The sequence below is a fragment of the Podarcis gaigeae genome (genome assembly GCF_964106915.1).
Source record: "Podarcis gaigeae genome assembly, chromosome: 7".
Lineage (NCBI taxonomy): Eukaryota > Metazoa > Chordata > Lepidosauria > Squamata > Lacertidae > Podarcis > Podarcis gaigeae.
The window spans coordinates 22,684,686-22,698,823 of NC_139683.1; the positions used below are offsets into that span (position 1 = coordinate 22,684,686).

General features: G+C 42.4%; 1 protein-coding gene across 1 annotated transcript; it reads right to left on the minus strand.

Annotated features, from left to right (window-relative positions):
* Nucleotides 1-436: 436 nt before the first annotated feature.
* On the minus strand, nucleotides 437-12,597 carry BAALC (BAALC binder of MAP3K1 and KLF4). The gene is made up of 3 exons (XM_083749494.1): nucleotides 11,719-12,597; nucleotides 1,603-1,775; nucleotides 437-560 (listed from the first exon to the last, which is right to left on the minus strand). Exons 1-3 carry the CDS (start codon nucleotides 11,894-11,896, stop codon nucleotides 453-455), a joined length of 459 nt encoding a protein of 152 aa, XP_083605620.1. The 5' UTR covers nucleotides 11,897-12,597; the 3' UTR covers nucleotides 437-452.
* Between the last annotated feature and the right edge of the window lie 1,541 nt (nucleotides 12,598-14,138).

Genomic DNA, 14,138 nt, shown 5'->3' on the forward strand with positions numbered 1-14,138 from the left:
CGCCTCCTGTCCTCCAAAAATGGTACTTCTGTCTTGTCAGGATTCAGCCTCAATCTGTTAGCCACCATCCACCCTCCAACCGCCTCCAGACACTCACACATGTACCTAAAAACAGATGTGTCAGGTGCAATTTGTGAGGGATTGAGTGTTCCTGAAATATTTTGGTATACATTTTTATGTGATATTAATTACTTAAATGGCAATGTATATAATCCAAACATATTGTGTTCTAATTGCTGGCCCAGCCTCACCAATATGGCAATATAGAACAAAAAGCGTCCAATGCTGGCAGCAGTTTAGAGCAAGGATAGCGGTTTTTCCAAAGGCACTCAGCAGCAGATGTCCACTACATTCAGCATGAAAAATAAAACATCTTGAGATCTTCACATTAAGTTATCAGTTAAAGTGCAGCAAAATATTGCAGAATTCAGTCATCTTCTCCTTTGGCTCTTTTAATTGACACAGTTCTTTGTAATTCTTCTGTTACTAATTTGTCTTATTGTTTTGGTGGCGTTAATAGCGACTTCTTTTGTGACGTTTTTCTTGTTGTCCCATTTAGCCTGTTTAAAAAGAGTGTACAGTAAATTAGTTTAATGCAAGATGCTTAGAAGATGTTTCATAGAAGTAAACTTCCTAAACAAGGAGAAAAGACAAGAGTAAAATAAAAATTATCAAAATATTCCAATCAAAACAACAAGCAAAACTCAGCAATATCTCTATCCTGATCTTGTAGTAATCTTGTAGTAATCGCCAGTCAAATTGTTGATACAGTGGCATTTTTACCCAGCAAACAGGAAGTAAAGTAATTGGAAAGTAATCACAAGGAACGTACTCCCTACCACTCACAAGTGATCTCTGTTTAACTGGTGTTATTTAACTTGTTTATAAAGGATCTGAAGTCAGGGATGAGGAGGAACATGGACTAGTTTGTAGATGACACCAAGTTGTGTTCAGGATAATAAAGACCTCCATGAACATTACATTGTCCCCAAATGGACAAAAAATGACTAGTGAAGTTCAAAGGAAGTATAAATGTAAAGCGGGGTGGGAAACCTCCAGCTCCTGGGCTAATCTTGAGACTATCATCCTCCAATACTTTGCTACCACAAAGTAGGTCCTAACATGAGATCTAGACCATGTTCAATTGGATTAATCACCAGTTTTTCTTCACAGACGCTCCGCTGGATTTTATGGATGCTTGGCAGGCTCAGAGATGCGACAGGAACACCCAGTGGGCAATAGGAGATATGTTGCACTACTTGTAACATTTACTTAAGCAGCTCATGACTAGTCTTCAAAATAACAGCAAAGCAGTATTAATATATTCACTTGATTCTTCTTTATGTCCTTAATTAAAACAGGTTCAACGCATGCCATTATTCCCATTAGTTACTGCTTTGTCATGAGCCTTGCAATATGAGAAATGTATTCATTGTGACTTTAAAAAAGAAACACTAGTTTAGAAGGTATGACTTCGGTATAAAGGACACAGGCTTAATAGCCCTGTGACAGGCCTTTAGCTGAGGAGAAACAGCATTAGCCCAGCTTCAAGAGGATACCAGTGTGTACAAGGAGTCACTCGAAATGTAGTTCTGCACCTACCTCTGTGGTTCTAAAGCCATTTTGTTGTTTGTGTGCTGAAGTTCCAGTGGGGTGAACTGTCAGTTTTGTACATTGTGTACCACAGTGAGCTCTCATTTCAGTACTACCTATTCCACTTGCAGCTGAGGACTTTCCGGTACAAGTCTGAGTTGATTTGCTATCCTCCAGAATTCCTAAGAACACACAAAATCGCATTTTGTTAAGTCAAAACATTTACTGGTGTTTTACACATTTTTCAAGTTAAAGAGATATTAACAAAATGAGTCAGTTTCACAGAATTGTTTGTGAACAGTTTGTATATGCCCAATTACCAAAAGATGGTTTTTACGTTTGCACATTCCTATCCCCCTCCAGCAAATTAGAAACTGAACAGAAGTTAGGAGCACGAGATCCTGAATTATTATTCAGAGAGACATAAGCAAAGCAGACATGTCTTTGAAAACAAAAATAGAACACTGATTTTTTTTCTTCTTCTCCTGCTCTATTCCCTTTTAAATATAAATAGTAATCTGTTGAATACCATGGCTAATAGTTTATGTCCTGTTTGACTTCCTGCTTTTGTGCAACCATACTGCTGTGGAAAAATACGTTGTATGGCTCAGAACATCCCATACTGCCTCTCTTCTATTTCTGTGAACTTTTGCTATAAAATCGTTCTCGCCATCCTGAGGGCAGAAATTATGTGTAGTTACATAATTTCCTCCCCCTGCTTTTTTATCGGGTGAAACAGCTGTGGGCACTGGGGAATTGGCAGGGGGGAAAGGCCGGTTTTCCTCCCCATCTGTTTGATCTAGCTCTTCACCCAGCTGTTTTTTTTCTCTCCAAAAGATAAAATATACCAGGGCCCTTCAATCATCATATAGCATGTCTCAGTGAAACAACATGACTGTGTGCAACCTGTCAAAGAAAGCAAGCAGAGCCATCTGAAAGTTTCTGTGGTAAGCCTTCATGGTTTGGGTAAAGAAGGGGTTGCCAACATGGCCTTTGTGGGCACCATGGTGCCTTTGAAGTCCTATGGGGAATGCACTGGCAAGTCAGACTCCTCCCCTCACCCCTATGGGTCAACTGCCCACCTCTCATCTAAAGTAATTGTGATGTCAGATTGACAGGTCAGTGGCCTCGCTCACGTCTCACCCAAGTTGGCCCACAGGGTTTGGGAGAGAGAAAAATCTGGCCATCTGGGCCAAGAAGGTTTTCCACTCCTGATCAAGCCAATATTTGATGTGTCTTCCAGCTCTATGATTCTGTATCAGGGATGCTGTGGCAGCATATGTCCTGCATCAGCAAGAGGCCGATGGCCAGTTTGCTTCCCTGAGCTCCTTGGGGAGGAAAGGTAGAAGAGTGTAAATTCAATCAATCAATCAATCAATCAATCAATCAATCAATACCACCTACAGAACATTTTGCACATGTCTCAAGGTTTTCTGGCCAAGTACCAAGCCTTATGATTACCGATGCTACCACTGATATGAAATATATGTGAACTTTGGGGCCAGCTCCTTCAGTTATACGTGTCTATCTGCCACATAATGAACCTTTCACATGCTCTTATCAGTTAATCATAGCTTTTGCTTCAAGCCCCGCATACAGAACCAAACAAAGCTGTCGATAAAAGGAAATACGTATAATCACTGGGGGTGGTTTTTGTCTGCATGATTCTTGGTTACATATATGCTTCACGAAAAATTGAAGGCATTGTTACTTTGTGTCAGGTGACTGAGAGCAGCTGCAAAAGCAGACAGGAGATAACGGCACAATTGGCTCAATATATTCAGCCAACCTCTTTATGCGACTCCCTCTGAAACAAGAAAATTTTTCGGTTTTCTGCCCAAAGCAGAGTGCTGCTTAAGTCTATGCTGTAAACTAGGGAATGGTAAGGAACGCTGCTTGGTATTTGGAAGTGATACTGTGTTTCATAATCAATGAAGTCTAACTCACATGAGACCAGGCATTGCATCAATATTTCTATTTTGTACACATACTGCATCCAGAGCAAACGCCAATTAGATTCGACATGCAGCCTAAATATTTTACATGTATCCCTTTAAGCATTGATACCCTGATGGAACATATCAAATTTGTCAGTAGTTGTAAGTGGGGGGCGTGCACAGCACAGACATACCCAAGTCCTCCATAAAACGGAATATTAAAGGGCTGTCTCAAGTTAATTTCAACATCACTATTCTTGCAAGTGCTATATTACCAACTAAATAGCATTTGTAAGGGTGCACATCACCACCTACATGCAAATAACTAGAGCAAGAAGACTGCACGGGAAGTCTGTGATCCTTTTTGGAGACCTCCTAAAAAATGTTTATGACGAAAGACTCTTTATCAAAGCAGATCCTTGCTTGTCCTCTGTATATCTGCAATGCAGGGAAAGGAAAACAATTGGTTCAGTCCCATTTCTGGTGCTAAAAGTCAACGCAAGATTACAGGATGCTCCTCCCACACAGGAGCATCTAGAGGGCTAATGAAGTATTCTTTAAGCGTCAAATCATATGAATGAAGCAATATTCAAGCTTTGTGGAAGAATGCACTCCAAAAAACTGCAGGGGAAAGAACAAAAAAGGAGGAAAGTACCAAAAATAGCATGTAAAAATTACGTATGCATTCATATTTATCTGTTCAAGAACAAATAGTCTTGAAGTAACAGCACGTTCCTTTCATGCTTTTTGATCATCTGTGCAGGAGTTTTGAGGCTTCACACAAGTAAGTTGCACGGAAGCTGCTTAGAACGGCATTCAAGTGAATAATGCTGCACGGGGTCAGCCATTCGCCTGCATGAGCTTGACATTTGGCCAAGTCTGTGCTACACCATTGTTGCCATGCTAAAATAAAGCCGTGATGGGTAGGCTGTGTGGCAACATGGAGATGGAAGGCAAAATGCATAGCTGGGATGCATAGTGCATGCTTATGTTATTTTTAATTTGTTTTATATATCACCTTATGCCAGTTTCATGGGAGAGGGAGATTGGGTTTGTCATTAAAAGATGGCTCCTTCCATTTGCCAGGACTCACCTTCCTGCCCTCAAAGCTTTCATGAGGGAGCTGGTGATGGAAGAAATGTGTGTGTGTGTTTTTGAAGGGAAGGGGGTTCCCTTATATTTTGAGTCTAGGTATAAAAGTTGTGGGTGTAGAGTTGCTCGGTACTAGTGGCGTCACTTGGGGACTACTGTAGAAAAGAGTAACATGCTTGTGGCATCCACATAAACTATATTATATTTTACTCTCAGTAAGCATCAAACACATATTTGGTAGCTGGCGGTCATAGATTTTGAGAAAGAAGTTGTGCAAAAATACAGACTGCCATCAATCTAGATATTATGTCCATGCTCAGTCCATGGTTGTCCCCTGTCTACCTGCAATGCAGGGAAGAAGAAAAAAATTCTAGCAGTTTCATTTATGGTGTTATCTAGTCAAAAGCAAGAACACAGAATGCTCCAGTGCAGATAGTCCTTGCACATGTGATCTAGAGAGCTAGGCCAAGTGAATTAGTATTAAGACAAGTGTCAAATGATATGACCTAGTAATGGTGGGATGCTATCAGTTTTGGGCAGGTGTTAAGCTAACAACTCTGCCTTCTGTAGTCCATAACAGACTGAGTCACAGAGACTTGCATATCAGCTTCACGAGAGGACTATGTTCTGCCCCAACCCTACAAATCTACCTGAATGTTACATAATATGAGAAAATGTTTTTCACAAGAGAGAGAGCTCATATATGACTACTCATAGGAAACAGGGAAAGGGTGGGGAAGGAGAATCTTCAGCATCCTCTCATAGCACTTGAGCTGGTGCTAGAAGTGGGATAAAAGGCTAGGAACACACAAAACCCAAAGTCATGCTCTGTGGTGGCTCTCCATGCATGTATCTATGTGGGGCGGGAAGTTGTTTATCTGGTTGGTTGTATGTTGCTTTGGGTTGGCCTTGGCAAGATAAAGCAACTAACAAATTCAAAGAAGAAGAAGATACATGACGATGGACAAGTGTTGGACACAATGCAAATCCAATGTAATGGGTTCTTTAACATGCATGATGAATCCATGCACATCTTATTAACTTAAAGTGCATGTAAGAGACATGTTTACTTGCAAGTACAGTACTACACTGGGGACGTTATCTACATTCATCTCCAAATATATAGTAATATGAAGCTGACACCCAGTTATGGGATTTTGGCAAAACAGCAGTCAAGTAAAACAATGATGGTGGTGGTTTAGATTCCTTATGTATGTAGGTGGATATATATTAGTTCTTCAAACGGCAAGTGCTTCAACTAGCAAGAATCGGAGCAAGTGTGGTGTAGTGATTAGAGTATCAGACTATGACCTAGGAGACCAGGGTTCAAATCTCAGTCATGAATCTCACTAGGTGACCTTGGGTCAGTCAGTGCCACTCAGCCTAACCCACTTTGCAGAGCTGTTTTGGGGATTAAATGAGGAGAGGGAGAAACATGTTGTATGCAGTCTTGAGCTCCTTGGAGAAAAAGATGGAATATAAATGAAATAAATAATCTCGTAGACATTCCTTAACAGGTAATAGAGACAGGTGATTGGGGTAGTACATCTGCCTAAGTTTAAGTAACAGCATGACAAACTTCTAGATAAACACTCCAGTACTGTGGTAGCAAAGCAAGCAAACGGTACAGCCTTGAAAGACACACACACACACACACACACACACACACACACACACACACCACTTAAAACCAGAAGATCAGCAAGTAAATATTTCCCAAAATGGAGCATGTATAAATGTCATTGCCTATTTACAATATAAGGGGCATAATGCAAAATGCATCTGTGACTCTAAAACCATATTTCCCCACATAGCACTTGGAACAGCATTAGAAGTACTAAAGGTAAAGAGACCCCTGACCATTAGGTCCAGTCGCGGACGATTCTGGAGTTGCGGCGCTCATCTCACTTTACTGGCCGAGGGAGCCGGCGTTTGTCCGCAGACAGCTTCCAGGTCATGTGGCCAGCATGACTAAGCCGCTTCTGGCAAACCAGAGCAGTGCACGGAAACACCATTTACCTTCCTGTCAGAGCAGTACCTATTTATCTACTTGCACTTTGACATGCTTTCGAACTGCTAGGTTGGCAGAAGCAGGGACTGAGCAACGGGAGGAGCTATAATACATAACAAAATGTTGTTTCAACACAGAAAAATATACCCTTAAGAGTGTTTTCGGGGGGCGGGAAGGCAATGGATCCTATACAATTAAGCAACTCCCTCTAAAAGGGTTGTGATTATAGAGATTGCAGATCTCTGGCCTATGGAAAAACTAATCCAACTGTCAATAATACTTCTGATAATGCAAAACCTTTCAGTTCAATAGTTTGCTTTGATTTTCTAGATGAAGCTAATGAAGCAGAGTGACAAGACTGCTTTTAAAACAGCAATACATAATTTTTCTAGTTTTAATAGTCTGTGAAAGGAGGATTTCATGCTACATTTTCTCTTTCAATGGAAGCTTTTAGGAGCAACTTGAACTACTGCTAAATTGTCCTCCCCTCCCATTTTTTTGAGACCATTCACAAAAGTATAGCACCGTTGCTGGTCTTTTAAAGGCTTTGCCTTTTCATACCACCCACCCCAGATGACTGATATCGCTACACCGGTTTTTGGATATTTCTTCTTCACCAATTGTTTGGTACAGGTAAAAAGTTCCACGGCGGGTTTAAGTGTGTTGCTTACTACTGAGTACATTAAATTCTGTTATGATCTTAATGGAAAGGTCTTACAGTTTCTGTATTTCAAACTTCTGTTTATAGCCATTATTGCTCTTTTCAGTTTACTGTAGAAAAAATCACCCTCTGCTGCAGTTTGAAAATTAAGATAAAAAGGGGATATGAGGAGGAAAAAACGAATAGAAGAAAAAAAAAATGAGTGGAGAATTATAATATTGGATAAGATCCAGCCAAATTTAGGTGTTTGGCTTTATACCAGTATTTTTTTTTATTGTCACATTTTGTGTGGATTGCTTTTTTATGTACGCTGCTTAGAAATACAAGTAATTAAGCAGTATATAAATGTCTAAGAAAAATAAATGTTTATGTCCCTTTGATTTCAGCTGAATGGTTAAACTGTCTCCTACTTTATACAATAAGACTTGCAAGCAGTTAACTTCTGCTAAATCTTAACCATTGCTTACTCAAAGACAATAACAAATATAACCAAACTCAAATATATTAAAAATGTATAGGTGGTTCATACACAGGCTACAAAAATCAGAAGGCAAAATTGAGAAAACAAATTTTGAGGTTGTAATCAATGCTAGTCCTGCTCAGTGTTAGTCCTAGTCAGAGTAGACCCACTGGAGATTATAGATATGACTAACTGAGGTTCATTAATTTCAGTGGGCTGCTCTGAGTAGGACTAGCATTGGTTATAACCCATGGATTCATTCTGAGGGCTAGGTTAAAGAAGAGTTCTGCTACCCAGCTCTACCTCTCTTTTAAATCAGAACCAGTGAAGGCGGTGAAGGTCCTGTGTGAGTGTCTGGAGGCGGTTGGAGGATGGATGGCGGCTAACAGATTGAGGTTGAATCCTGACAAGACAGAAGTACTGTTTTGGGGGGACAGGAGGCGGGCAGGTGTGGAGGATTCCCTGGTCCTGAATGGGGTAACTGTGCCCCTGAAGGACCAGGTGCGCAGCCTGGGAGTCATTTTGGACTCACAGCTGTCCATGGAGGCACAGGTCAAATCTGTATCCAGGGCAGCTGTTTACCAGCTCCATCTGGTACGTAGGCTGAGACCCTATCTGCCTGCAGACTGTCTCGCCAGAGTGGTAAATGCTCTGGTTATCTCCCGCTTGGACTACTGCAATGCGCTCTACGTGGGGCTACCTTTGAAGGTGACCCGGAAACTACAACTAATCCAGAATGCGGCAGCTAGACTGGTGACTGGGAGCGGCCGCCGAGACCATATAACACCGGTCTTGAAAGACCTACATTGGCTCCCAGTACGTTTCCGAGCACAATTCAAAGTGTTGGTGCTGACCTTTAAAGCCCTAAATGGCCTCGGTCCAGTATATCTGAAGGAGCGTCTCCTCCCCCATCGTTCTGCCCGGACACTGAGGTCCAGTTCCGAGGGCCTTCTGGCGGTTCCCTCACTGTGAGAGGCCAAGTTACAGGGAACCAGGCAGAGGGCCTTCTCGGTAGTGGCGCCCGCCCTTTGGAATGCCCTCCCATCAGATGTCAAAGCGATAAACAACTACCTGACATTCAGAAGACATCTGAAGGCAGCCCTGTTCAGGGAAGTTTTTAATATGTGACATTTTAGTGTATTTTTCATCTCTGTTGGAAGCCGCCCAGAGTGGCTGGGGAAACCCAGCCAGATGGGCGGGGTACAAATAATAAATTATTATTATTATTATTATTATTATTATTATTATTATTATTTCAAACTACACGTTACACATAACTGAAATGTAGGGGGGGCTGGATTTCCTTGCAGCAGCACTATGATTTCAGTTAAAGAAATAGCATAAGGGGAAGCTCTGCTGCTATAAGCAAACTGTTCCCTACACCTGCATTTCAAAAAATAAAAGTAAACCCATCGGAAGATCCAAAGACTGATGTCCTAGGTAATTGTAGCTTAGTCCTAGTTAGCAACAGCAAATGATATTTCCTCAGTTTATGGAGGAATGCAATAGCATTTGGGTATTACCTTCCCCCTCCGCCACCATGCCAAAATTAAGCAGAATGTGACCATAAGTGCACGTTATTTCAAAGAGTCAATTCACAAAACTCCTTTGAGGGCTTTCCCCCCTGTTTTAAATCTGCATGGTAAGCAATTCCACCAGGATGTTCATGATGGATTGTGAATAAAAATCCACATAATCTATTACAGGCACACACCTCTAAACTGGTCATATGGCTGACCACCTATCATGTACACATTCACAGTGATTTGACTGGGGTGGGAAAAATCAACTACTTTAAAACACATGTATACATCCCTAAGCTGGGCAGAGAGCTTGGTGCTGGGTTGCTTTGAAACCAACAAGACATACTTCCAAAGACAAATATTATAGCATACATAGCAAAATCTATGTTAATTAATAAATAACAGTAATATCCCCTGGATACCTAGCCCATTTCACTAAATACTATGTAATGAAATGATGAGGAATTCAACAGGGCTTTAATGCACACATCCCAGTCTCTAATGCAACTCTGCCAACCTTATTCTTGCTCTCTTTTTAATCATATATTTATTTTTTTTAAAAAGTCCCACCCTTAACCAAATATATTAGCCTGGGTAACAACTACATAAAGCAATATATCAGTGCAATAAAACAAAACATTCTTTAAAACTACAGCAAACCATCTCACAGCAGCATCTCAGTGGCAATTTTCCAAAGCCAATGTAAAAAAGAAGACATCTTAGGACTCACCCACACTTCTGTTTCACCAGCTGCTCCCCTCCCCCCGAGAAGCCCATAATTTAGCACTGGATTGGAACAAATAGCAATCACGTTTTCCATGGATTACTGTTTGTTCCAATTTAGAGCTACTGAGTGTGTTTTCCAGGGGGAAACAGTGGGACAAAAGCATAGCTGCTCGGACTCATGCTTTCGGAACAAGTGGCAAGCCTCTCGGACCCGTGCTTTCAAAACATGGGACAAAAGGGAGCGGGGCAAGCCCCTAGATGTCCAGTCCCCTTAAATACCCAAATGTTTTCATGATTCAGACAGCCATCTATCTCTTTTGAATTGTATTTAACATGTTGCCTGGTGTTAGCTGACAGGAAACGAGTGGTGCTGTTTTCAATGAACAACATTTGAACTCTTAATACTGCAAACCTCTTATCTGCAGCATTAGTTCTGAAAACAGAGCAAATCTTCTATTCCCCACTTGTGAGGCTCTCACTGGTTATGGTCAAGAAGAGTTCTACCTACCCTGCAGAGATGCTAAGGCGTTCCTGCTGATGCTTTTAGTAAGCAGCTGCTAGGAGAGTTGACTTGGCACAATGCCATAACTGGTGCAGAAGTCCTACCGTCTGCATTGTGGCAAGTGTGTTCTAGTTACAATATTTCATGTTCTTCTACGTTGCTAAGTTGATATGGTGCTGCTGGCTAAGCATTAGGACTGTCTTGTATCCTTGTAAGCACAAGCACAGCACAGCATCCATCTTAAATGGACAGAGACCAAAGATGTTATGTTTGCAACTGAAAATGTGCAACATGTAATTGAAATATATAACATTCAGTCATGATTTCAACACTATGAACTGCTAGCTTGACTAAAGCACAACCCTAAATCTGCATGTTCACAGATCAGACAGGTTGCTCAGACAGCCTAATCATCCAAATATGTGAAGCCCTGTTCACAACAAGCCTCACAATCCTTGTGCCACTTACTACATGGCACAAACTGGTAAAGCACAGGATCTATAGAACTGAGGCTACAATCCATCTTCGTTGCGCACTGGTTTCCTTTCAGCAGCAACTCCCTTTTGCTGACTGTTGAAGAGCCTTTCCTTATAACAGCAACAAAAGGTCCCTCCCTGATCTTTCTGTAATGTCACACCAGCAGCATCCTATATAATACGGACAAGGTCTTGGACCAAAAAAACAAAACAAAACAAAAAACGCATCACGATACTGGCATAAGGTTAAGTTACATGAAGATGTAAGTTAAGCAGAGCTGCATATTGCCATGCATTCTCTTTACATTGCAGGGAGGAAAAGTTTTAACCCTTCTCCCTGCTTAAAAATAAAAAGTCGCAAGAGCGATAATGGTCCAAAAAGAACCCCGCCCGTGACTGTGTCTTCACTTCTCTTCTGAATATGCAGGATCTAATAGGGTTGCATTGCAAGCCACCGCACAGAACGAGGAGCAAGGGCTGCAAATACATAAATACATGAGCGCAGCTCAGACGACAGAACTTGAAATGCAAAGCCACTTCTCTGAAATATGTCCCAACAGGGAGGTGAGGTGTTCGCCACCTGTTCGCTGGCCCACCTCTCGGCTTCCTCTGGCCAAACCTTTGGCTGTGGAGAAGAGCCCAGAAGGAAGCGAGGCGGAGGACCGAGCGAGGAGGCGGGAAGGGCCCGGGCCGCCTGGCTCGCGTTTCCCGCCACCACAGCCCCGAGCTCTACTCACCGGGTTCCCTCAGGCCAGCCTCGGCGTGGCCGCCCTCGGGGCCAGTGGCGGCGGCGGCGGGAAGCGGCTGCTGGGGCTCGGCCTCTGTGTTGGTCAGCCAGGTGGACTCGGTCTCCCTCGTCCAGCTCTCGTAGTAGCGCGGCTCGATGGCATCGGCTCGGCTCCCGCCGCAGCCCATCCTGCGGGGCCTCCTCCTCCTCCGTCCCCCTCCGCGCCAGCACCGCGGTCAGCGGCCCGGCCAGAGCAGCATCGCCCTCCCGCCTTCCTCGCCCAGCCTCCGGCCAGGCGCGGGAGAGCGGCGGGAGGCGGCGCCATGGCTTCCCGCCTCCTCCGTTTCGCCCGCCTCCTCAGGGCGGCCCCCTGTCAGTCCTGGTCGGAGCTTCTGCTCTCTCCTATCTCACGTTCCCTTGCCTCTTCTCCTCCTGTTGCCTTCTTCCATAAGAATTACGTGTCCTCTTCTTTCCTTTCCCTTCAGGGTTTTTCTTCTTCTTCTTCCCCCTTCTCTGTTCCCATCCCTTTCTTCTCCTCAAATTTCCTGGGAATTTAGAATCCTCCTCGCCAGGCTGTGGGCTGAAGGCTGTGCAAAGAGCCTGAACTGATACTGCCTTTAATATTAATACAGAAGCGGGACTGGCTGTTTCTTTTTCCTCTAACAAGACATCTCTTCGGCACGTCGATTGAAAGTAGAGGCATGATACTGAACAGTTTGGTGCTAAGGCTGGAACACATTCTCCTCCCAGACCCAGGGAAGTCTCCTTGTCTAATTAATACTGAATTGGTTAATTAAATACATTAGTTAGTGCTAATCCATTGCAATGTAAAAGGAACGATTCTGTAAATACACAAGATTTTGGCTAATTGCAACCCTCTCTGCAGTGAATTCAAACCCTAAAGGGACTGGAGTTCATTGAGCGCTGGATGGTGGCGAATGCTTTAGATGGCCATAAGCAGTTTTGTTGTTATTATGACGATGATGATGACGATTAGTTTTTGTTAAAAAACTGCACACACATAAATCATAAAATAACAAGACTAACAAAAAAATGGGTCACTAGGGGGTAAAATACTAACCGCTAGGAGTGAACCTAATGAATAGTGTCGGCTTATTTGCGCCATATTGCAATATATGTTGTAAGTATTTCTCGTCCATGTGTTGTTTCATTTGTATATTTAGTAAAATCACACCCTACAGTGCAACAATTATCTTGTTTTCTCTCTTCCTTGCCACCTTCAATTTTTTGCCACAGGTTTTCCATTATGGCAGTTTACCAGACTATTATTCCAGTGATCAATATTCATTAGTTGCAAAGTTTTCCAAGTTCTATTACCATTCTAGCTGCTGTGTTATTAATTCCTTACTTCTTAATTGGTTCATATATGAAGTATATAAATTAAATAAGGCTAAAGCTGGAGTTATTGGGATTGTCTGAGATAGTTCATTAAAAACTTTCAAAATTGTTCTATTTGTGGACAGCCATATGCAGTTGTGAAGCACAGACAGAGGTGGCTCTACTATGAAATGAATGATACAATCTTCAGAGGCCCTGTTCCCAGAGAGGCCACATAAGAATCTTTAATCCACATTGCTTTAAAAAACTGAGAGTCAGTAGCACAGATGTAAAGGTGGAATGTTGTGGTAAACTAACTGCTCTGTTGTGGCTGATGTATTCTCTCCCCCCCCCCCCCCGTTTTTAACAGAGATCTAGACCCTAGGAATAATGATGAGGTCAGGTCACAAAAGTACTTAAGCAGATACCCAAAAACACAATTTGTGGTGATCTGTTGTGGAACAGCCGAGTTGGAGAATATAACAGTGGTTTCCCAGACCTCATTGCTGGTTGTGAAGGGGCCGCCTATGACAGTTCAAGCTTCAGGGACCCCCCAGTGTAGGTCCACTATAGGTGTCTAGTATCTTGATTACGTAAGCAGTCTTTAAATATGAGGAATACAGCTCTAAAATAGAAGATCTAGATAACTGGTTCAAGAAGAATGGCCTTTACATGAGAGCCCTTCAGTTCACTAAAATTCATTTGCATTGTATAATATGTGCATAACAATTGGTGCTCTGGTGTCTGTTTATTAGGGATTCAGTCTTTAATTGATTAATTGGCGGAGGCCTTTGCATGCAATTTAAAGCACCTCTCCAAATAATAACTACACTTAATCAGCAGAGAAGGAGGATGAGGTATGCCTGTGAAATTGCAGTGCCCTGATGTATTTGGAGAGGGAAGGGCAAGCTTGCTGGATAAGACTGAGAGCCTGAACAATTAACTGATGGGGCTTACTTAATCATGTAGCAATCAGTTGAAATGTAAAAAATTGATTTCAGTGTATTGCCATGCTTGGTCAGGGCACACATCTGAAAGTTCTTTTCAATGTTCTTGGACTAAACCCTTTTGGAATACAAGTTAGTAGTACCA